At 39.0% G+C, this 25,435-nt stretch overlaps 2 protein-coding genes and 1 long non-coding RNA gene across 6 annotated transcripts in view; 2 read left to right on the top strand and 1 right to left on the bottom strand.

The window, feature by feature from the left end:
* LOC126597350 (single-stranded DNA-binding protein WHY1, chloroplastic-like) overlaps positions 1 to 24,721 on the bottom strand; it is a 31,136-nt gene extending 6,415 nt beyond the window's left edge. For both annotated transcript variants that reach the window (XM_050264137.1, XM_050264136.1), the window contains exons 1-8: positions 24,463 to 24,721; positions 23,828 to 23,928; positions 23,584 to 23,676; positions 23,175 to 23,269; positions 22,691 to 22,764; positions 13,383 to 13,483; positions 13,139 to 13,231; positions 12,730 to 12,824 (exon numbers count right to left, since the gene is read on the bottom strand). In XM_050264137.1, the coding sequence (XP_050120094.1) occupies positions 12,730 to 12,824; positions 13,139 to 13,231; positions 13,383 to 13,483; positions 22,691 to 22,764; positions 23,175 to 23,269; positions 23,584 to 23,676; positions 23,828 to 23,928; positions 24,463 to 24,721 (911 nt within the window). The remainder of the gene's footprint in view (positions 1 to 12,729; positions 12,825 to 13,138; positions 13,232 to 13,382; positions 13,484 to 22,690; positions 22,765 to 23,174; positions 23,270 to 23,583; positions 23,677 to 23,827; positions 23,929 to 24,462) is intronic.
* LOC126597351 (uncharacterized) lies at positions 4,497 to 24,907 on the top strand. Of its 3 annotated transcripts, XM_050264139.1 has the most exons (8): positions 4,497 to 4,843; positions 5,305 to 5,467; positions 5,715 to 5,803; positions 6,127 to 6,256; positions 6,543 to 6,635; positions 6,766 to 6,872; positions 13,989 to 14,162; positions 24,606 to 24,907. In XM_050264139.1, the coding sequence occupies exons 1-8, from the start codon at positions 4,512 to 4,514 to the stop codon at positions 24,616 to 24,618; spliced, it is 1,101 nt and encodes a 366-aa protein (XP_050120096.1). In that variant the 5' UTR covers positions 4,497 to 4,511; the 3' UTR covers positions 24,619 to 24,907. The 3 variants fall into 3 exon arrangements, with proteins under 3 accessions (XP_050120096.1, XP_050120095.1, XP_050120098.1); XM_050264138.1 differs by lacking the exon at positions 24,606 to 24,907 and having other exon boundaries at positions 13,989 to 14,301; XM_050264141.1 differs by lacking the exons at positions 13,989 to 14,162; positions 24,606 to 24,907 and adding an exon at positions 7,023 to 7,309 and having other exon boundaries at positions 6,766 to 6,868.
* LOC126597355 (uncharacterized) lies at positions 7,621 to 10,101 on the top strand. Its single transcript, XR_007614222.1, has 2 exons — positions 7,621 to 8,666; positions 8,739 to 10,101. It is a non-coding gene; the product is annotated as an uncharacterized LOC126597355 (long non-coding RNA).
* Positions 24,908 to 25,435: the final 528 nt, after the last annotated feature.

The following is a 25,435-nucleotide window of genomic DNA, read 5'->3' on the forward strand; positions in this document are numbered from 1 at the left end:
CACACTTGAATCTCCACCAGTAGAAGCTTCATTCTTGCACTTCTAAGATCTTGATTTGTCCGACCTCTTCTCTCTTCAACACCTTTGAAAATGTCTGGCCCCTCCGACCGTCGTTTTGACTTGAACCTTGTTGAAGAGGCAGCCCCGCCTTCTCCAGACAACATATGGCGCCCATCCTTCGTCTCCCCTACTGGTCCTCTTACCGTTGGGGATTCCGTGATGAAGAATGATATGACCGCTGCGGTGGTGGCCAGGAACCTTCTCACTCCCAAAGATAACAGACTACTTTCCAAACGGTCTGATGAGTTAGCTGTTAAGGATTCGCTGGCTCTCAGTGTTCAGTGTGCAGGTTCTGTGTCTAATATGGCCCAACGCCTATTTGCTCGAACCCGCCAAGTTGAATCATTGGCGGCTGAAGTGATGAGTCTCAAACAGGAGATTAGAGGGCTCAAGCATGAGAATAAACAGTTGCACCGGCTCGCACATGACTATGCTACAAACATGAAGAGGAAGCTTGACCAGATGAAGGAAACTGATGGTCAGGTTTTACTTGATCATCAGAGATTTGTGGGTTTGTTCCAAAGGCATTTATTGCCTTCGTCTTCTGGGGCTGTACCGCGTAATGAAGCTCCAAATGATCAACCTCTGATGCCTCCTCCTTCTAGGGTTCTGTCCAGTACTGAGGCTCCAAATGATCCCCCTCAGGTGCCTTCTCTTTCTGGGGCTCTACCAACTGCTGAGACTTCTCCTAAGCAACCTTTGTGAAAGCTCCCTCTTGTGTGCTTATTTTGACTCATGTATATGTACATATTTGTAGCTTATCGGGGATATCAATAAATAAGCTTTCCTTCATTTCAACGTATTGTGTTAAATACACCAAAGCCTTCTTCGCTAAGTTCTTTGAATTTTCTTTTGTTAAAGCTTGTATGTTGAAGCTTTCTGAGTGGAGCATGTAGGTTGGGGTAGTGTTCCCTTAATTTCCCGAGTGAGGAAAACTTCTCGGTTGGAGACTTGGAAAATCCAAGTCACTGAGTGGGATCGGCTATATGAATCTTAGAACGCCATTGTGCTCGATCCTGTGTCATGTCCTTCGTTAGATCCAAGTACTCTAAGTCTTTTCTTAGAGTCTCTTCCAAAGTTTTCTTAGGTCTTCCTCTACCCCTTCGGCCCTGAACCTCTGTCCCATAGTCGCATCTTCTAATCGGAACGTCAGTAGGCCTTCTTTGCACATGTCCAAACCACCGTAACCGATTTTCTCTCATCTTTCCTTCAATTTCGGCTACTCCTACTTTACCCCGGATATCCTAATTCCTAATCTTATCCTTTCTCGTGTGCCCACACATCCAACGAAGCATCCTCATCTCCGCTACACCCATTTTGTGTACGTGTTGATGTTTCACCGCCCAACATTCTGTGCCATACAGCATCGCCGGCCTTATTGCCGTCCTATAAAATTTTCCCTTGAGCTTCAGTGGCATACGGCGGTCACACAACACGCCGGATGCACTCTTCCACTTCATCCATCCAGCTTGTATTCTATGGTTGAGATCTCCATCTAATTCTCCGTTCTTTTGCAAGATAGATCCTAGGTAACGAAAACGGTCGCTCTTTGGTATTTCTTGATCTCCGATCCTCACCCCTAACTCGTTTTGGCCTCCATTTGCACTGAACTTGCACTCCATATATTCTGTCTTTGATCGGCTTAGGCGAAGACCTTTAGATTCCAACACTTTTCTCCAAAGGTTAAGCTTTGCATTTACCCCTTCCTGAGTTTCATCTATCAACACTATATCGTCTGCGAAAAGCATACACCAAGGAATATCATCTTGAATATGTCGTGTTAACTCATCCATTACCAACGGAAAAAGGTAAGGACTTAAGGATGAGCCTTGATGTAATCCTACAGTTATGGGAAAGCTTTCGGTTTGTCCTTCATGAGTTCTTACGGCAGTCTTTGCTCCTTCATACATATCCTTTATAGCTTGGATATATGCTACTCGTACTCCTTTCTTCTCTAAAATCCTCCAAAGAATGTCTCTTGGGACCTTATCATATGCTTTTTCCAAATCTATAAAGACCATGTGTAAATCCTTTTTCCCATCTCTATATCTTTCCATCAATCTTCGTAGGAGATAGATTGCCTCCATGGTTGAGCGCCCTGGCATGAACCCGAATTGGTTGTCCGAAACCCGTGTCTCTTGCCTCAATCTATGCTCAATGACTCTCTCCCAGAGCTTCATTGTATGACTCATTAGCTTAATACCCCTATAGTTCATGCAATTTTGTACGTCGCCCTTATTCTTGTAGATAGGCACCAAAGTGCTCATTCGCCACTCATTTGGCATCTTCTTCGTTTTCAAAATCCTATTGAAAAGGTCAGTGAGCCATGTTATACCTGTCTCTCCCAAAAGTTTCCACACTTCGATTGGTATATCGTCTGGGCCTATTGCTTTTTTATGCTTCATCTTCTTCAAAGGTACAACCACTTCTTCCTTCCGGATTCGACGATAAAAAGAGTAGTTTCTACACTCTTCTGAGTTACTCAACTCCCCTAAAGAAGCACTCATTTCATGTCCTTCATTGAAAAGATTATGAAAATAACCTCTCAATCTGTCTTTAACCGCGTTCTCTGTAGCAAGAACCTTTCCATCCTCATCCTTGATTCACCTCACTTGGTTTAGGTCCCTTGTCTTCTTTTCCCTTGCTCTAGATAGTTTATAGATATCCAACTCTCCTTCTTTGGTATCTAGTCGTTTATACATATCGTCGTAAGCCGCTAACTTAGCTTCTCTGACAGCTTTCTTCGCCTCTTGCTTCGCTTTTCTATACCTTTCACCATTTTCATCAGTCCTCTCCTTGTATAAGGCTTTACAACATTCCTTCTTAGCCTTCACCTTTGTTTGTACCTCCTCATTCCACCACCAAGATTCCTTTTGGTGTGGGGCAAAGCCCTTGGACTCTCCTAATACCTCTTTTGCTACTTTTCGGATACAACTAGTCATGGAATCCCACATTTGGCTAGCTTCCCCCTCTCTATCCCACACACATTGGGTGATTACCTTCTCTTTGAAAATGGCTTGTTTTTCTTCTTTTAGATTCCACCATCTAGTCCTTGGGCACTTCCAAGTCTTGTTCTCAATATCCCTGTTTGGTTGCAGAGAAATTAAGTTCCCGTTTGGAACTGCTTCCATAATATGCACTTCTAATCATGCAGAAAATTTTATTAAAAATCCAAGTGCTTCACAGAGCAGGTGCTTCTCCCGAAAGCATTTCTACAACCAAGAAGCGCTGTCGATTATCAGAAAGCACATTTAGAGATTCCATAAGCAATCCCAAAAGGGCCCTAACTTCAAAATGGTCAAATTCAACCCTGTCCTTCATGCTAAGTGGGCTCCTAATCTAGCCAAACAGCTACACAACACTCAAGCAAGTGCAAAATTTTCATGCTTTCTTACTCTTCATTTGCTCAGCTACATGTAACCAAACAATCCCTTAACTTTATCCATTTCCAAACCATTTTTCTACAGCAGCACAGGGATAAAATAGTCCAAGGACAGAGTAAGTACCTCCGGCGGGAGTTTGCGAAGCAGGAGAAGGCTTGTTCGGGGAAGCGGCGGTGCTGGTTCTCTGCTGGTCGAAATACTCCGACTGGCGACATTTCAAGGAGAGCCTCTTCGTCGACGAGCTCGGACTCGGAGCGAAGCCGAAGGTGTTGGTGCTGAAAACCCTACCTCTACTGGAGAGCTGCGAAGAGAGTAACTGGCTCGGGCTTTTGTGACGGTTTTGTGCAGTCACAGGGGAAGATAGCGAGTGTAGTTTCAGCATCCTGAACACTCTCCCTCTGTCTCTTCCCTCGTCTCTCTGCAACTCTGTCTCTTCCCCTATATTATGCTTTAAGGAGAAAATTGTAGCACTAGTTTCTTAATTTTAACTCGTTGATGTTTTATTAGCTAAAAGGGAAAATTGTAGCACTAGTTTCAATTGAAGTCTTGGTCTTTTAACTAAAAATTCATGATTGTTGGTCTTTTAACTCATCAAAATATACACCTATGGTCTTTTTTTGTAAACTCTGTCGAAACTTCAATCAAAATAAGTCATGGTGGAATGATCATTATTACAATTTAGTTAAAGTGGAGTGATCATTTCTTTAATTAGATTAAAGTTGAGGGATCATTGCTCTAATTGAGTTAAAATTAATGGGCCATTTCTATTATTTTCTCATTTTTGTTTTTCATATTTGCCTCTTGATTTAACCTCATGTGTGTAGCACGTACCTTATTTTGACGAAAGTTCTGACGGAGTTAACTTAAAAGACCATAGCTGCATGTTTGATGAGTTAAAAGGGCAATTAGTTGAAAGACCATTGCTCTATTTCAGTTATTATTAAGGGGACTACTTCTACAATTTTCCCTGTTTTAAAACAATGGCGGGCCGGATTTTAGGCTGGTTGCTGACGTTTTATTTTAAATTTCGGCCCAAGATGATTAACTAGTGGGCTGGTTGATAATGGCATGCCATGTCGACACATAAGGAGGGGAAGAGGCGCGTGTTGTCTAATTTTCAGCCACACGCGAGACGTCAGTGTAGCAACGCGACGCGACTCTCCCACTCTCAAAGCCGCTTGCAGCCTGCAAGGTCTCGGAGCTTTTGTTTTTCATGTCAAATGTCGTCGCTTTGTTGCTCTGGACTCGCACTGCAATGGAGGCACAGGAGCGTCCGCTTCTTTCTTTTTCTTCGCTCCAACACAAGGACTAGTTGCAGTCGCAGCAGTATTACGTTCGTGCCCAGAGTCACTTCATCTTCAACCAACGACGACGCCGTCTCAGCCCCCAAACCACCGCAGGTACCCTCTCTCTCTTGAATTTCCCGGAAAATCTGACTGCATTTTTTTTTTATTGATGGTGTTTTGGGATTGGTATGGCAGTTGGGTTATGATCCTTCCGAAGACTTATTCGGGCTCGAGGCCAATTCAAAGCCGAGGTTTGTAAATTTGTAAAATTTCCACCTCATATAATTCCATTTGTTTATAGTATCTCACTCTTATTTCATAATTAAAAGACGATATTCTATTTTAATCTAATCTAAACTACGGAGGTAACACGATCCGGCCCATCTTGGACACATAAAATAAAATTTCAACATTGACCCTTGGTGTATCGGGTCGTGTTGCTGGCACACCTGCTCACTGGAAAATTTCTCGGTAGATAGGGGCACATCCGTTCTAGCTAACGTGGCTGCGCGCACTGTCTGCTTAGATTATGTCTAAGTTGGCACTTAGACTTAATAAATGTATCTTAGTTTCAGGAATGTTAGTTTGGGTGCTCGCAAACCAAGGTCGTGGTTTGGTCCAAATGGGCAGTATATCAGGGAGCTGCCTTGCCCGAGTTGCCGGGGAAGGGGATATACTCCTTGTTCGGACTGTGGTATAGAAAGGTCCAGATCAGATTGTTCACAGTGTGTTGGGAAGGTTTGTGCTTTTTCTCAAGCTTGTTGTGAAGAGTTGCTTATAGATAAGATATGGATAGAATACGCATTTCATAATGTGCTATTTTGCTGTTAATTATCGATTCGGACATTATTGTTCTTGAATCTATTATCTTTCGTTTGCTTCGGTTAGATGATTAAGAATGTGCTATAGCTATGGATAGAATAAAGCATAAGGCATTGATTTTCAAGGGAAACTCGACGCGTTAACCTTTCACTTATCGTAACAGGGCATAATGACTTGTCGTCAGTGTTCGGGAGAGTGTGTCATATGGGAAGAGTCGATTGATGAACGACCATGGGAGAAAGCCCGCTCAATGTAACTTCTTAGCCTTCCTACTTTATCTTGCACTCTTGGTTTGTTTTCCATATTCTATATTTTCTGCCGTGCTGTTCCTTGTATTTAGTACCTAGTTTATAACAATTTAATCACTGCCTTTTTTATCTGGTCATTTTAGTTAGACTTTAGTTTCGGAAATGATGTCTTAAACCGAAAGATTGACATGATCACTGAAGCAAGTATTTCTACCTAAATTTTGCTTCGTATTTTCTTCTGTTTAGCTTTTACATGTCAAGTATTTTGAGTTCTTTCATGATGCAGTGTAATTTTGGATTTCTTATTTTAACTTTTCCCCCTCCCAGTTCTCCGCTCAGAGTGAAGGAAGATGATGAAGTTGACAATTTAGACGTAAAGCTAGTAAGGAGAAAATCGAAGCGAGTGTACCAATCACCACCACCTGAAGTTGGACTGAAGATCAGCCGGTCTCTAAAAGTTAGTTTATCCGCTTCAACCTTACCAGAAATGTTGCATGTAAATTGGATGACATGAATACGTATAAGATCACGTATTAATTGCAACCTAGAGCTATATAGCTATATATGATACCTGCAATTGTAGCTATCAGAACTCTACAGACGCTTGTTATTGTTATTGGCTTGATGCTCGGTTTTGCAATTGATATATTAGTTCATAAACTGTTACTTAATAGAGGACACGGCATAAATATTGAGTTCCATATCATGAATTTAATCTTCTTTGTCTAGTTGGATGATTGCAGAGTCTGAATGCCAAAACCGGTCTATTTAGTAAGAGAATGAAGATCATCCATCGCGATCCTATGCTTCATGCTCAAAGAGTGGCTGCAATTAAGGTCCAGATTTTAAGATTAAGTACTTTTGGGAACTTCCAATATTTAACTTTGATGAATTTTGTGCTCAAACATTCATTTCGAACTTCAAAATAAAGAGGATTTAATTGCATTGGTTTTATATGTATTGCAGAAAGCCAAAGGAACTGCTGCAGCAAGAAAGCATACTTCGGAGGCTTTAAAAGCTTTCTTTAGTGACCCAGAAAACCGTCGCAAAGGGAGCATTTCCATGACGGGTAAGTTCTCATACTCCATTGTAGATTTACTGTTGGTAGTTTGTCACTGAATCTGCATACTAGGATTACATCCATTCTTTAGTACAGGCACATTTTGTAACCTTATTTTCCATCTGTTCTATTGCCTTAGTTTGTTGACCCAAAATTTTGGCAGTGGCTGAAGAGAGAGAAAGTCACTCCATTTCATTTCGATATAACGGCACACATGATGGCTATGACATCAACTTGATTCGTGAGTCCTGACGCGCGTGTACAAAATGGGAGATAAAGGTATAACCTATTCGTGCCGCGTGTGTGAAAAACGTGTTAGCCTTTAGAGTACAAATTAGACGTGGGAGGGAAACACTACGTGAACACAGAAAATGGGATAATTTCCATTTCTTTTTTCTTTTTTTTTTCTTTTCGATCCAGTACGAATTAATTCCTCTCGTTTACCCAAAAGTAACTGTCTGGAAAATTCTTGGGTTCATTTCATTACAGCAATCTAACGGTGATCATTGCTCTCGAATACAGAACTGACTGAACTGAATAATATATCTACTCGAGTCTACGCCTGATATTACAGCCACCACCAGGATTGACAGTCAAACCGCCAGCAAAGCCACCTCGTTCATTGACACCTCCACCACCTTGATACAAAGCAGAACCGCCTCCAAAGCCACCCCATTCATTGACACCTCCACCACGAGCAAAGCCACCACCTCGAGACACAGCAGAACCACCACCAAAGCCGCCACCTTCACTGACCACCACGAGCAAAGCCACCACCAGGATTGCCTGTCGAACCGCCAGCAAAGCCACCTCCTTCACACCATATGAAGAAGACCTGCTAGCCGAATACCTATGGAATAAAATAATAGGAAACCCATGTCCAGTGACAGAGGCAACTTCCGAGATATCGTTGGGAGGGCAGGCTCCGTGTCCTTTGATGATTCCTCTAGGTAAACAAAAATAAACTACAACATCATACTATTTTTGTTATTATTTAATTAACTCATGAATTCCTATTTTATTAGAGTTGTTCAAGTTTGGAGTTCTGAAGAATACTGGGTATTTCTATATCCTGACCGAGGCTAGGATTGAAGAAGCAAGCGTAAGGCCGTGCTATTCTAGGCTCTGGAAGCTTGCAGGTGAACAGACTGTGTAGTAACCGAGTATTACAGTAGGTCATGCCAAAGAATGGGATTATCATATGTTTGGGGCGCCTCCAGGTCTGGAACTTGCATTTCAAATGATCAATACTGCTTGGATCCGGCCATTGTTCCTCTGGAAGTATTTGGTCATTCGAAATGCGTGTTCTAGACCTGGAGGCGCCCCAAACATATGATAATCCCATTCTTTGGCATGACCTACTGTAATACTCGGTTGCTGCACAGTCCGTTCACTTGCAAGCTTCCAGAGCCCAGAATAGCACGGCCTTACGCTTGCTTCTTCAATCCCAGCCTCGGTCAGGATATAGAAATACCCAGTATTCTTCAGAACTCCAAACTTGAACAACTCTAATAAAATAGGAATTCATGAGTTAATTAAATAATAACAAAAATAGTATGATGTTGTAGTTTATTTTTGTTTACCTAGAGGAATCATTAAAGGACACAGAGCCTGCCCTCCCAACGATATCTCAGAAGTTGCCTCTGTCACTGGACATGGGTTTCCTATTATTTTATTTCATAGGTACTTGGCTAGCAGGTCTTCTTCATATGGTATGAAGGAGATGGCTTTGCTGGCGGTTCGACATGCAATCCTGGTGGTGGCTTTGCTCGTGGTGGGGGTGTCAGTGAAGGGGGCGACTTTGGTGGTGGTTCTGCTGTGTCTCGAGGTGGTGGCTTTGCTCGTGGTGGAGGTGTCAATGAATGGGGTGGCTTTGGAGGTGGTTCTGCTTTGTATCAAGGTGGTGGAGGTGTCAATGAAGGAGGTGGCTTTGCTGGCGGTTCGACCGTCAATCCTGGTGGTGGCCGTAATATCAGGCGTAGACTCGAGTAGGTATATTATTCAATTCTGTATTAGAGAGCAATGATCACCGTTAGATTGCTGTAATGAAATGAACCCATGAATTTTCCAGACAGTTACTTTTGGGTAATCGAGAGGAATCAATTCGTAAATGGAAATTATCCCTTTTTTTGCGTTCATGTAGTGTTTCCCTCCCACGTCAATTTGTACTCGAAAGGGCTAACACGTTTTTCACACGCGCGGCACGAATAGGTTATACTTTTATCTCCCGTTTTGCACACTCACGAATCAAGTTGCTGTCATAGCCATCATGTATGCCGTTATATCAAAATGAAATGGAGTGCCTTTCTCTCTCTTCAGCCACTGCCAAAATTTTGGGTCAACAAACTAAAATATTCCACTGACAATGTGGACCCCCCAGTTAATAATAAACTAGCATATAGGCACACAAATGTGAGAAAAATTTTTATTTTTGAAATAAAAGGATAGAAGAAGAGAGTGATAGAGAAGGTGGAAGTGGGTTTTTTTTTTTTTTTTTTTTTTATATTTTAGAATAAAAATAAAATTATTTTCACACACAAAGTGTGGGACATATGCTAGTTAGCTATTACTTTGTTGAACAATTGTTTTAGTCTAATTTTTTTTATTAACTTTTCTGAAATGACTTTTAGGGAGTTATATTAATTTAATTTTACAACCATTTGTCGAACAATTATTTTGGTCTAATTTTTATTGGATTAATTTTCTGAAGTGAATTTTAGGGAGTTATTTTAATTTAATTTTAAGAATATTATAGCTAAAAGAAGTTTAATTTTTACATAATTTGCAAAATCACACACAGAAAATGTTTGACTCTGAAAAAGCCAAAAATGTTTGTTAAAAATGTTTGAGAACAAGTAAGGGTAATGCTAAAGAGACTAAATTTGTAGACAAAATTTTGAAAACTAAAGGATATGAACGTTGATGATTGATTGATTACTTAAACGTTGATAAACATATTCATTCTTATTGATAACACATTATTTAGTTTTCAAATTTAGTCTTCCTAGCATTACCCAACAAGTAATTGTCAAGTCTACAAGAAATTGAGTTGCGGCTCTGGGTTCGATAACTATTGGATCCGGGTTTTTTTTCCTCATTTTCTTAATAGAGTTGGGAATCGTGATCAATGGAGCCAACTCGATAACGGTTTCAACTCTCGTGTGCAACGTGTAAAAAATTATCACCGGATGCTAGTGGTCAATGACAAATTTTATGCCCGTATTTCATACGGCACGTCTTCAGTTTGATTTCTGGTGTGGTGAATCATAAGATGATGGTCAAAGAAGGCTGAAATGCTTTTGTGAGTCTTTCTAGGCCCGAAAAGGTGGACGACGGTGATTAAGCCACCAACTTATCTCATTTAAAAAACAAAAACAAAATCTTAATCTACCAAACTTCCATCAGTTAACTTTATGCCAAATCCAAAATTCATGTTATGATGAAATTGGTCCTTCCATTGTCATGCCAATCAACCACTGATAGGAGAAATTTTTAGGTGTTCCCGTCACCCCACATCACCATCACACTTGGTGTACCCATCCAATCAGGGGATGTCACGTTTCCCATTAAAGTGTTTGTTTAATTGATTTTCTTAAAAAATAAATCAGAAATATTCTTTAATGGAAAACGTGGTATCTCCTGATTGGATGGGTACACCAAGTGTTCATGGTGATGTGAGGTGACGGGAACACCTAAAAATTTCTCCACTGGCAGGGCTAATAAAGGCATAGAAGAGTCGCTGGATTTTTCTCACTTTTATTTGTATTTTTTTTTTTGGTATATCAAATTTCTCTAAATTTTGACCCGTCTGGTCCATTTAAAAATATGATACTTTGATTCTTTAAACCATATCATTAGCGATACAACAAATGAATGAACATTAACGATTATACAAATTTCTCTTTATTTCTAGAATTACTAACATATACTTTCGAAAAATTATTACTAATTGAAATATCCCTTATTCTTTGATCCATATCAAGCTCTAATTCTCCTTAGACGAAGTTGGTTTTTATTTTTAGGAAAACTAATGAAAATGGCTTAAAAACTTTAAGTTTTAATGATAAAGACAAAATAAATGGTACAGTGAATAGTAACATGATTGACTTTTTAGTGTAAAAATGTGATTTTTCATTAAAATGAACATTACAAGAAGTTTTTCGTTAAAGTTTCATTTTTCTTTTTCTCTTTATTATATCAGCTAATCACTGATTAATGTAATCAACTAACACTTATTATGCAATTCCTTTTGAGATCAGAGTAGCAACATGCTTCTGGGCCTCAAACGGAGTATTTTGATATGGGTCAAAAGTAACTAAAAATTGAACTTATTTCGAAAGTCAAAAGTCACTAAAAATTAAACCTATTTTAAAAGTTGGCCTATAAAATTGGACCTATTTCAAAATTTCCCATAAAATATCACAGAATACTAGGGCTCCATCTCCTGCTAAAAAAACTAAGACTACTAATAGTCAACAGCTCATTTGGTTAACTACTTCACTCTTTAATCTGCACTAAATTTTCCATAATGTTGTACCCAAAATTTGGAGACACATAATAACAGGACATACACAACGAACGATTAACATCAAACCATCATCATTTGCACTTTAAGGTTCCCTTAGTGTCCCTACTATCTGCTCCATTCAAAATCTCCTCCGTATTTAATACCAGAGTTATTGGCACGGCCCGAATCTTCTGGTTTTATGGAGTTTGCATAGGCATGCCAACCTAAAATGTACGGCAAGATAAACTGCAAAGAACAGAAAACGTATGAGTCCTAACCAGTAAGGATTCAGCAAATGCAGGTATGTTTTATATAAGGATAATTGGGTGGGTGGATGAGTGTGTGTGAGAGGAGGAGGAGAGAGACATCACACATTGAAAGCTGATTTGAGAACAGCAAATTCTGCCCTGGTGATAGGAATATAAATGCTCTCGTCCAAGTTGATAAGCTTGTTTTGAACACCTTGATTATGCCATAATGATAACAGCAATATATGTTAAAAAAACTTAGCACCCTCCAATAAGTATAGTAAATGGCTTGTGTGCAATCAAATTGTGCTGATTTAACAGAAACTATACGTTGCAAACAGACCTCGCCTAAAAAAACGTCATCACCTAAATTTCTTCCATGTATTGCATATCCATTGTTTAAACATGCAGCATAATGGTGTTTAGTTATAAACTTTACCGCTGAAAAGTCTATAGCTTGATGAATAAATGGGAAAAGTTTGCCAAAAGCATTGATGTACCAACGATTGACTATACTTTAAATGACTGAAAATTTAAAAATCGCAGCATCAACTTATATATTATGGCATAATAAGGTGAAGATAAATAAATGTAATGTTCGCCACCAAGATTTCAAGGATAAGACAATTACCGAGGTTAAAGAAATGGCCAGATCCGTCTGGAAGAGGCTCCACCTTCAACACCTTCCTGACCTTGCCCTCATCATTGCAAAACAAAACATTGTAGTACATATTACATCACTTACATTATGCACCATCAACAAGTCGGAGATGCACAAAAGTATAATCATGTATATTAACATATCTGTCATCAGATGTTCATATCATGAGGGCTAGACTATCAAACTTAGTACAGTCACAATGAACAAATACTTGTCCCACTCTGCTTGTCTAGATATCTTAATAATTTCAAAGAGAAAATGAAGACATTTGTATTGAACGCAAGATTATTACTGTTCCATATATCACCACACGAGACCACCGGTTATTGCAGTCACTCAGATTCAATGTATGCTGATTAGGAGAACCATATACAAATAATCCAACACAGGCAACACCACCACTGTTACTGAAATCCATGATAACGCAAAGAAAGGGAGAGAGTGAAGGAGTTACCTTTTCCCCTTAAAAGGATCATGGAAAAATTCAAGGGACTCCTTTGAGCCAAGGCTAACCAGGCTTCCAATTTCTGTCACTGATAGCGAGAATACCTACACAAACCAATTGTTTTTTTGCATATATTAATGATCATCATAATTACAAAGTTACAATTATAGCAAGTGGCCATATGCACTTAACAAAAGGTTTTATTAACAGTGGACTGGTATGCGGTAACCATACACCTCAATGTTTTTAATGGAAGTATTATGTAACGACTAGCCAATAATCAAAGTTACAGGATTTCACAATTTGGAAACAGAGGCTATACAAAGTAAATATTTGACCATTGACATTACTAAAAGTTTTCAGTTCTTATCATTCTTGTAAATTCATTATTCATATGATCAAACGCAGCATGAATCACCTGCTTTCTGCTCCAGTCATATACACGAACACCTGCTGCTGGAGCAAACTGAAGTAGCACAAAACCTTCCCGGGAAAGTTTGAATGCCCCTGACTGTCCGGGACACCAAACCATCAAAGAACAATCAATTAGACGCTCCATAACATAAACACAGTTTTGTATTAATGGTTGATAAATCATAATCTGACCCAAGAACCATATTCTTACAAAGAAATAAATAATGCATCAATCAAATCAAACATACATCTAAAGGGGTGAACTCTGGAGCTTTGGGCTCTACAGTAAGAGCTGCCTTTCCCTTGTATATCGAGTGACCCACGTAAATCCTAGGTGCCATCCCAGTCACTACACACATAAACCAAACAAATACATTTATTAATCACACTATAAACAAAGAAATTCTGCCTAGCCATCATTAAACTGGTTCATCAATTTGTAAGCTTTTATCGCTCAATATCCCTGTTTGGTTGCAGAGAAATTAAGTTCCCGTTTGGAACTGCTTCCATAATAAGCACTTCTAATCGTGCAGAAAATTTTATTAAAAATCCAAGTGCTTCACAGAGCAGGTGCTTCTCCCGAAAGCATTTCTACAACCAAGAAGCGCTGTCGATTATCAGAAAGCACATTTAGAGATTCCATAAGCAATCCCAAAAGGGCCCTAACTTCAAAATGGTCAAATTCAACCCTGTCCTTCATGCTAAGTGGGCTCCTAATCTAGCCAAACAGCTACACAACACTAAAGCAAGTGCAAAATTTTCATGCTTTCTTACTCTTCATTTGCTCAGCTACATGTAACCAAACAATCCCTTAACTTTATCCATTTCCAAACCATTTTTCTACAGCAGCACAGGGATAAAATAGTCCAAGGACAGAGTAAGTACCTCCGGCGGGAGTTTGCGAAGCAGGAGAAGGCTTGTTCGGGGAAGCGGCGGTGCTGGTTCTCTGCTGGTCGAAATACTCCGACTGGCGACATTTCAAGGAGAGCCTCTTCGTCGACGAGCTCGGACTCGGAGCGAAGCCGAAGGTGTTGGTGCTGAAAACCCTACCTCTACTGGAGAGCTGCGAAGAGAGTAACTGGCTCGGGCTTTTGTGACGGTTTTGTGCAGTCACAGGGGAAGATAGCGAGTGTAGTTTCAGCATCCTGAACACTCTCCCTCTGTCTCTTCCCTCGTCTCTCTGCAACTCTGTCTCTTCCCCTATATTATGCTTTAAGGAGAAAATTGTAGCACTAGTTTCTTAATTTTAACTCGTTGATGTTTTATTAGCTAAAAGGGAAAATTGTAGCACTAGTTTCAATTGAAGTCTTGGTCTTTTAACTAAAAATTCATGATTGTTGGTCTTTTAACTCATCAAAATATACACCTATGGTCTTTTTTTGTAAACTCTGTCGAAACTTCAATCAAAATAAGTCATGGTGGAATGATCATTATTACAATTTAGTTAAAGTGGAGTGATCATTTCTTTAATTAGATTAAAGTTGAGGGATCATTGCTCTAATTGAGTTAAAATTAATGGGCCATTTCTATTATTTTCTCATTTTTGTTTTTCATATTTGCCTCTTGATTTAACCTCATGTGTGTAGCACGTACCTTATTTTGACGAAAGTTCTGACGGAGTTAACTTAAAAGACCATAGCTGCATGTTTGATGAGTTAAAAGGGCAATTAGTTGAAAGACCATTGCTCTATTTCAGTTATTATTAAGGGGACTACTTCTACAATTTTCCCTGTTTTAAAACAATGGCGGGCCGGATTTTAGGCTGGTTGCTGACGTTTTATTTTAAATTTCGGCCCAAGATGATTAACTAGTGGGCTGGTTGATAATGGCATGCCATGTCGACACATAAGGAGGGGAAGAGGCGCGTGTTGTCTAATTTTCAGCCACACGCGAGACGTCAGTGTAGCAACGCGACGCGACTCTCCCACTCTCAAAGCCGCTTGCAGCCTGCAAGGTCTCGGAGCTTTTGTTTTTCATGTCAAATGTCGTCGCTTTGTTGCTCTGGACTCGCACTGCAATGGAGGCACAGGAGCGTCCGCTTCTTTCTTTTTCTTCGCTCCAACACAAGGACTAGTTGCAGTCGCAGCAGTATTACGTTCGTGCCCAGAGTCACTTCATCTTCAACCAACGACGACGCCGTCTCAGCCCCCAAACCACCGCAGGTACCCTCTCTCTCTTGAATTTCCCGGAAAATCTGACTGCATTTTTTTTTTATTGATGGTGTTTTGGGATTGGTATGGCAGTTGGGTTATGATCCTTCCGAAGACTTATTCGGGCTCGAGGCCAATTCAAAGCCGAGGTTTGTAAATTTGTAAAATTTCCACCTCATATAATTCCATTTGTTTATAGTATCTCACTCTTATTTCATAATTAAAAGACGATATTCTATTTTAATCTAATCTAAACTACGGAGGGTAACACGATCCGGCCCATCTTGGACACATAAAATAAAATTTCAACATTGACCCTTGGTGTATCGGGTCGTGTTGCTGGCACACCTGCTCACTGGAAAATTTCTCGGTAGATAGGGGCACATCCGTTCTAGCTAACGTGGCTGCGCGCACTGTCTGCTTAGATTATGTCTAAGTTGGCACTTAGACTTAATAAATGTATCTTAGTTTCAGGAATGTTAGTTTGGGTGCTCGCAAACCAAGGTCGTGGTTTGGTCCAAATGGGCAGTATATCAGGGAGCTGCCTTGCCCGAGTTGCCGGGGAAGGGGATATACTCCTTGTTCGGACTGTGGTATAGAAAGGTCCAGATCAGATTGTTCACAGTGTGTTGGGAAGGTTTGTGCTTTTTCTCAAGCTTGTTGTGAAGAGTTGCTTATAGATAAGATATGGATAGAATACGCATTTCATAATGTGCTATTTTGCTGTTAATTATCGATTCGGACATTATTGTTCTTGAATCTATTATCTTTCGTTTGCTTCGGTTAGATGATTAAGAATGTGCTATAGCTATGGATAGAATAAAGCATAAGGCATTGATTTTCAAGGGAAACTCGACGCGTTAACCTTTCACTTATCGTAACAGGGCATAATGACTTGTCGTCAGTGTTCGGGAGAGTGTGTCATATGGGAAGAGTCGATTGATGAACGACCATGGGAGAAAGCCCGCTCAATGTAACTTCTTAGCCTTCCTACTTTATCTTGCACTCTTGGTTTGTTTTCCATATTCTATATTTTCTGCCGTGCTGTTCCTTGTATTTAGTACCTAGTTTATAACAATTTAATCACTGCCTTTTTTATCTGGTCATTTTAGTTAGACTTTAGTTTCGGAAATGATGTCTTAAACCGAAAGATTGACATGATCACTGAAGCAAGTATTTCTACCTAAATTTTGCTTCGTATTTTCTTCTGTTTAGCTTTTACATGTCAAGTATTTTGAGTTCTTTCATGATGCAGTGTAATTTTGGATTTCTTATTTTAACTTTTCCCCCTCCCAGTTCTCCGCTCAGAGTGAAGGAAGATGATGAAGTTGACAATTTAGACGTAAAGCTAGTAAGGAGAAAATCGAAGCGAGTGTACCAATCACCACCACCTGAAGTTGGACTGAAGATCAGCCGGTCTCTAAAAGTTAGTTTATCCGCTTCAACCTTACCAGAAATGTTGCATGTAAATTGGATGACATGAATACGTATAAGATCACGTATTAATTGCAACCTAGAGCTATATAGCTATATATGATACCTGCAATTGTAGCTATCAGAACTCTACAGACGCTTGTTATTGTTATTGGCTTGATGCTCGGTTTTGCAATTGATATATTAGTTCATAAACTGTTACTTAATAGAGGACACGGCATAAATATTGAGTTCCATATCATGAATTTAATCTTCTTTGTCTAGTTGGATGATTGCAGAGTCTGAATGCCAAAACCGGTCTATTTAGTAAGAGAATGAAGATCATCCATCGCGATCCTATGCTTCATGCTCAAAGAGTGGCTGCAATTAAGGTCCAGATTTTAAGATTAAGTACTTTTGGGAACTTCCAATATTTAACTTTGATGAATTTTGTGCTCAAACATTCATTTCGAACTTCAAAATAAAGAGGATTTAATTGCATTGGTTTTATATGTATTGCAGAAAGCCAAAGGAACTGCTGCAGCAAGAAAGCATACTTCGGAGGCTTTAAAAGCTTTCTTTAGTGACCCAGAAAACCGTCGCAAAGGGAGCATTTCCATGACGGGTAAGTTCTCATACTCCATTGTAGATTTACTGTTGGTAGTTTGTCACTGAATCTGCATACTAGGATTACATCCATTCTTTAGTACAGGCACATTTTGTAACCTTATTTTCCATCTGTTCTATTGCCTTAGTTTGTTGACCCAAAATTTTGGCAGTGGCTGAAGAGAGAGAAAGTCACTCCATTTCATTTCGATATAACGGCACACATGATGGCTATGACATCAACTTGATTCGTGAGTCCTGACGCGCGTGTACAAAATGGGAGATAAAGGTATAACCTATTCGTGCCGCGTGTGTGAAAAACGTGTTAGCCTTTAGAGTACAAATTAGACGTGGGAGGGAAACACTACGTGAACACAGAAAATGGGATAATTTCCATTTCTTTTTTCTTTTTTTTTTCTTTTCGATCCAGTACGAATTAATTCCTCTCGTTTACCCAAAAGTAACTGTCTGGAAAATTCTTGGGTTCATTTCATTACAGCAATCTAACGGTGATCATTGCTCTCGAATACAGAACTGACTGAACTGAATAATATATCTACTCGAGTCTACGCCTGATATTACAGCCACCACCAGGATTGACAGTCAAACCGCCAGCAAAGCCACCTCGTTCATTGACACCTCCACCACCTTGATACAAAGCAGAACCGCCTCCAAAGCCACCCCATTCATTGACACCTCCACCACGAGCAAAGCCACCACCTCGAGACACAGCAGAACCACCACCAAAGCCGCCACCTTCACTGACCACCACGAGCAAAGCCACCACCAGGATTGCCTGTCGAACCGCCAGCAAAGCCACCTCCTTCACACCATATGAAGAAGACCTGCTAGCCGAATACCTATGGAATAAAATAATAGGAAACCCATGTCCAGTGACAGAGGCAACTTCCGAGATATCGTTGGGAGGGCAGGCTCCGTGTCCTTTGATGATTCCTCTAGGTAAACAAAAATAAACTACAACATCATACTATTTTTGTTATTATTTAATTAACTCATGAATTCCTATTTTATTAGAGTTGTTCAAGTTTGGAGTTCTGAAGAATACTGGGTATTTCTATATCCTGACCGAGGCTAGGATTGAAGAAGCAAGCGTAAGGCCGTGCTATTCTAGGCTCTGGAAGCTTGCAGGTGAACAGACTGTGTAGTAACCGAGTATTACAGTAGGTCATGCCAAAGAATGGGATTATCATATGTTTGGGGCGCCTCCAGGTCTGGAACTTGCATTTCAAATGATCAATACTGCTTGGATCCGGCCATTGTTCCTCTGGAAGTATTTGGTCATTCGAAATGCGTGTTCTAGACCTGGAGGCGCCCCAAACATATGATAATCCCATTCTTTGGCATGACCTACTGTAATACTCGGTTGCTGCACAGTCCGTTCACTTGCAAGCTTCCAGAGCCCAGAATAGCACGGCCTTACGCTTGCTTCTTCAATCCCAGCCTCGGTCAGGATATAGAAATACCCAGTATTCTTCAGAACTCCAAACTTGAACAACTCTAATAAAATAGGAATTCATGAGTTAATTAAATAATAACAAAAATAGTATGATGTTGTAGTTTATTTTTGTTTACCTAGAGGAATCATTAAAGGACACAGAGCCTGCCCTCCCAACGATATCTCAGAAGTTGCCTCTGTCACTGGACATGGGTTTCCTATTATTTTATTTCATAGGTACTTGGCTAGCAGGTCTTCTTCATATGGTATGAAGGAGATGGCTTTGCTGGCGGTTCGACATGCAATCCTGGTGGTGGCTTTGCTCGTGGTGGGGGTGTCAGTGAAGGGGGCGACTTTGGTGGTGGTTCTGCTGTGTCTTGAGGTGGTGGTGTCAATGAATGGGGTGGCTTTGGAGGTGGTTCTGCTTTGTATCAAGGTGGTGGAGGTGTCAATGAAGGAGGTGGCTTTGCTGGCGGTTCGACCGTCAATCCTGGTGGTGGCCGTAATATCAGGCGTAGACTCGAGTAGGTATATTATTCAATTCTGTATTAGAGAGCAATGATCACCGTTAGATTGCTGTAATGAAATGAACCCATGAATTTTCCAAACAGTTACTTTTGGGTAATCGAGAGGAATCAATTCGTAAATGGAAATTATCCCTTTTTTTGCGTTCATGTAGTGTTTCCCTCCCACGTCAATTTGTACTCGAAATGGCTAACACGTTTTTCACACGCGCGGCACGAATAGGTTATACTTTTATCTCCCGTTTTGCACACTCACGAATCAAGTTGCTGTCATAGCCATCATGTATGCCGTTATATCGAAATGAAATGGAGTGCCTTTCTCTCTCTTCAGCCACTGCCAAAATTTTGGGTCAACAAACTAAAATATTCCACTGACAATGTGGACCCCCCAGTTAATAATAAACTAGCATATAGGCACACAAATGTGAGAAAATTTTTTATTTTTGAAATAAAAGGATAGAAGAAGAGAGTGATAGAGAAGGTGGAAGTGGGTTTTTTTTTTTTTTTTTTATATTTTAGAATAAAAAAAAAATTATTTTCACACACAAAGTGTGGGACATATGCTAGTTAGCTATTACTTTGTTGAACAATTGTTTTAGTCTAATTTTTTTTATTAACTTTTCTGAAATGACTTTTAGGGAGTTATATTAATTTAATTTTACAACCATTTGTCGAACAATTATTTTGGTCTAATTTTTATTGGATTAATTTTCTGAAGTGAATTTTAGGGAGTTATTTTAATTTAATTTTAAGAATATTATAGCTAAAAGAAGTTTAATTTTTACATAATTTGCAAAATCACACACAGAAAATGTTTGACTCTGAAAAAGCCAAAAATGTTTGTTAAAAATGTTTGAGAACAAGTAAGGGTAATGCTAAAGAGACTAAATTTGTAGACAAAATTTTGAAAACTAAAGGATATGAACGTTGATGATTGATTGATTACTTAAACGTTGATAAACATATTCATTCTTATTGATAACACATTATTTAGTTTTCAAATTTAGTCTTCCTAGCATTACCCAACAAGTAATTGTCAAGTCTACAAGAAATTGAGTTGCGGCTCTGGGTTCGATAACTATTGGATCCGGGTTTTTTTTCCTCATTTTCTTAATAGAGTTGGGAATCGTGATCAATGGAGCCAACTCGATAACGGTTTCAACTCTCGTGTGCAACGTGTAAAAAATTATCACCGGATGCTAGTGGTCAATGACAAATTTTATGCCCGTATTTCATACGGCACGTCTTCAGTTTGATTTCTGGTGTGGTGAATCATAAGATGATGGTCAAAGAAGGCTGAAATGGTTTTGTGAGTCTTTCTAGGCCCGAAAAGGTGGACGACGGTGATTAAGCCACCAACTTATCTCATTTAAAAAACAAAAACAAAATCTTAATCTACCAAACTTCCATCAGTTAACTTTATGCCAAATCCAAAATTCATGTTATGATGAAATTGGTCCTTCCATTGTCATGCCAATCAACCACTGACAGGAGAAATTTTTAGGTGTTCCCGTCACCCCACATCACCATCACACTTGGTGTACCCATCCAATCAGGGGATGTCACGTTTCCCATTAAAGTGTTTGTTTAATTGATTTTCTTAAAAAATAAATCAGAAATATTCTTTAATGGAAAACGTGGTATCTCCTGATTGGATGGGTACACCAAGTGTTCATGGTGATGTGAGGTGACGGGAACACCTAAAAATTTCTCCACTGGCAGGGCTAATAAAGGCATAGAAGAGTCGCTGGATTTTTCTCACTTTTATTTGTTTTTTTTTTTTTGGTATATCAAATTTCTCTAAATTTTGACCCGTCTGGTCCATTTAAAAATATGATACTTTGATTCTTTAAACCATATCATTAGCCATACAACAAATGAATGAACATTAACGATTATACAAATTTCTCTTTATTTCTAGAATTACTAACATATACTTTCGAAAAATTATTACTAATTGAAATATCCCTTATTCTTTGATCCATATCAAGCTCTAACTCTCCTTAGACGAAGTTGGTTTTTATTTTTAGGAAAACTAATGAAAATGACTTAAAAACTTTAAGTTTTAATGATAAAGACAAAATAAATGGTACAGTGAATAGTAACATGATTGACTTTTTAGTGTAAAAATGTGATTTTTCATTAAAATGAACATTACAAGAAGTTTTTCGTTAAAGTTTCATTTTTCTTTTTCTCTTTATTATATCAGCTAATCACTGATTAATGTAATCAACTAACACTTATTATGCAATTCCTTTTGAGATCAGAGTAGCAACATGCTTCTGGGCCTCAAACGGAGTATTTTGATATGGGTCAAAAGTAACTAAAAATTGAACTTATTTCGAAAGTCAAAAGTCACTAAAAATTAAACCTATTTTAAAAGTTGGCCTATAAAATTGGACCTATTTCAAAATTTCCCATAAAATATCACAGAATACTAGGGCTCCATCTCCTGCTAAAAAAACTAAGACTACTAATAGTCAACAGCTCATTTGGTTAACTACTTCACTCTTTAATCTGCACTAAATTTTCCATAATGTTGTACCCAAAATTTGGAGACACATAATAACAGGACATACACAACGAACGATTAACATCAAACCATCATCATTTGCACTTTTAAGGTTCCCTTAGTGTCCCTACTATCTGCTCCATTCAAAATCTCCTCCGTATTTAATACCAGAGTTATTGGCACGGCCCGAATCTTCTGGTTTTATGGAGTTTGCATAGGCATGCCAACCTAAAATGTACGGCAAGATAAACTGCAAAGAACAGAAAACGTATGAGTCCTAACCAGTAAGGATTCAGCAAATGCAGGTATGTTTTATATAAGGATAATTGGGTGGGTGGATGAGTGTGTGTGAGAGGAGGAGGAGGAGGAGGAGGAGAGAGACATCACACATTGAAAGCTGATTTGAGAACAGCAAATTCTGCCCTGGTGATAGGAATATAAATGCTCTCGTCCAAGTTGATAAGCTTGTTTTGAACACCTTGATTATGCCATAATGATAACAGCAATATATGTTAAAAAAACTTAGCACCCTCCAATAAGTATAGTAAATGGCTTGTGTGCAATCAAATTGTGCTGATTTAACAGAAACTATACGTTGCAAACAGACCTCGCCTAAAAAAACGTCATCACCTAAATTTCTTCCATGTATTGCATATCCATTGTTTAAACATGCAGCATAATGGTGTTTAGTTATAAACTTTACCGCTGAAAAGTCTATAGCTTGATGAATAAATGGGAAAAGTTTGCCAAAAGCATTGATGTACCAACGATTGACTATACTTTAAATGACTGAAAATTTAAAAATCGCAGCATCAACTTATATATTATGGCATAATAAGGTGAAGATAAATAAATGTAATGTTCGCCACCAAGATTTCAAGGATAAGACAATTACCGAGGTTAAAGAAATGGCCAGATCCGTCTGGAAGAGGCTCCACCTTCAACACCTTCCTGACCTTGCCCTCATCATTGCAAAACAAAACATTGTAGTACATATTACATCACTTACATTATGCACCATCAACAAGTCGGAGATGCACAAAAGTATAATCATGTATATTAACATATCTGTCATCAGATGTTCATATCATGAGGGCTAGACTATCAAACTTAGTACAGTCACAATGAACAAATACTTGTCCCACTCTGCTTGTCTAGATATCTTAATAATTTCAAAGAGAAAATGAAGACATTTGTATTGAACGCAAGATTATTACTGTTCCATATATCACCACACGAGACCACCGGTTATTGCAGTCACTCAGATTCAATGTATGCTGATTAGGAGAACCATATACAAATAATCCAACACAGGCAACACCACCACTGTTACTGAAATCCATGATAACGCAAAGAAAGGGAGAGAGTGAAGGAGTTACCTTTTCCCCTTAAAAGGATCATGGAAAAATTCAAGGGACTCCTTTGAGCCAAGGCTAACCAGGCTTCCAATTTCTGTCACTGATAGCGAGAATACCTACACAAACCAATTGTTTTTTTGCATATATTAATGATCATCATAATTACAAAGTTACAATTATAGCAAGTGGCCATATGCACTTAACAAAAGGTTTTATTAACAGTGGACTGGTATGCGGTAACCATACACCTCAATGTTTTTAATGGAAGTATTATGTAACGACTAGCCAATAATCAAAGTTACAGGATTTCACAATTTGGAAACAGAGGCTATACAAAGTAAATATTTGACCATTGACATTACTAAAAGTTTTCAGTTCTTATCATTCTTGTAAATTCATTATTCATATGATCAAACGCAGCATGAATCACCTGCTTTCTGCTCCAGTCATATACACGAACACCTGCTGCTGGAGCAAACTGAAGTAGCACAAAACCTTCCCGGGAAAGTTTGAATGCCCCTGACTGTCCGGGACACCAAACCATCAAAGAACAATCAATTAGACGCTCCATAACATAAACACAGTTTTGTATTAATGGTTGATAAATCATAATCTGACCCAAGAACCATATTCTTACAAAGAAATAAATAATGCATCAATCAAATCAAACATACATCTAAAGGGGTGAACTCTGGAGCTTTGGGCTCTACAGTAAGAGCTGCCTTTCCCTTGTATATCGAGTGACCCACGTAAATCCTAGGTGGCATCCCAGTCACTACACACATAAACCAAACAAATACATTTATTAATCACACTATAAACAAAGAAATTCTGCCTAGCCATCATTAAACTGGTTCATCAATTTGTAAGCTTTTATCGCTCAATATCCCTGTTTGGTTGAAGAAATTAAGTTCCCGTTTGAAACTGCTTCCATAATAAGCACTTCTAATCGTGCAGAAAATTTTATTAAAAATCCAAGCGCTTCACAGAGCAGGTGCTTCTCCCGAAAGCATTTCTACAACCAAGAAGCGCTGTCGATTGTCAGAAAGCACATTTAGAGATTCCATAAGCAATCCCAAACGGGCCCTAACTTCAAAATGGTCAAATTCAACCCTGTCCTTCATACTAATTGGGCTCCTAATCTAGCCTAACAGCTACACAACACCCAATCAAGTGCAAAATTTTCATGCTTTCTTACTCTTCATTTGCTCAGCTACATGTAACCAAACAATCCCTTAACTCTATCCATTTCCAAACCATTTTTCTACAGCAGCACAGGGATAAAATAGTCCAAGGACCGAGTAAGTACCTCCGGCGGGAGTTTGCGAACCAGGAGAAGGCTTGTTCGGGGAAGCGCCGGTGCTGGTTCTCTGCTGGTCGAAATACTCCGACTGGCGACATTTCAAGGAGAGCCTCTTCGTCGACGAGCTCGGACTCGGAGCGAAGCCGAAGGTGTTGGTGCTGAAAACCCTACCTCTACTGGAGAGCTGCGAAGAGAGTAACTGGCTAGGGCTTTTGTGAGGGTTTTGTGCAGTCGCAGGGGAAGATAGCGAGTGTAGTTTCAGCATCCTGAACACTCTCCCTCTCTCTCTCTTCCCTCGTCTCCCTGCAACTCTGTCTCTTCCCCTATATTATGTTTAAGGAGAAAATTGGGAAATTTGGAAAAATAACCAAATTTTAGATCTCATATAGAATTATAACCACAATTTTAATTTTATGATAATTATAACCAAAACTTGATGTAAAACTATTAATATACTCTTAATACTAGGGTTTCTCATAACAACCACAACACAACCTTTAAACTACCTTAAAATGTTGAGGATTACCGCAGATTGAGGCCACTGAATTAACTTTCTCTTTAATTAGCAAGACAACCTATGAGAATGTTCTTCAGAAGGTACTAATTCCGTAGCTAATTATTATTTTTGTAATTAGATACTTTGATTTAGTGTTTCACTGACTAAATTGCATACATTCCAATATATTTTTCCAATGGATGAAGAAAGAATACGAAATTGCATATGCAAAGTGAATAGTGAAAACAAAAAAGTGATGAAGATTAATTTCTCATTTTAGGATAGTTTAAAGGTTTGTTTTGGTTGTTGTGAGAAACCCTAATGTTAAGGGTATATTAGTACTTTTACATTAAGTTTTGGTTATAATTATCATAAAATTAATATGGTGGCTATAATTCTATATGGGGTCTAAAATTTGGTTATTTTTCCAAATTTCCCGAGAAAATTGTAGCACTGGCTCGTTAATTTTAACTCAATAAGCGT

Source organism: Malus sylvestris, chromosome 13, assembly GCF_916048215.2.
Source record: "Malus sylvestris chromosome 13, drMalSylv7.2, whole genome shotgun sequence".
Lineage (NCBI taxonomy): Eukaryota > Viridiplantae > Streptophyta > Magnoliopsida > Rosales > Rosaceae > Malus > Malus sylvestris.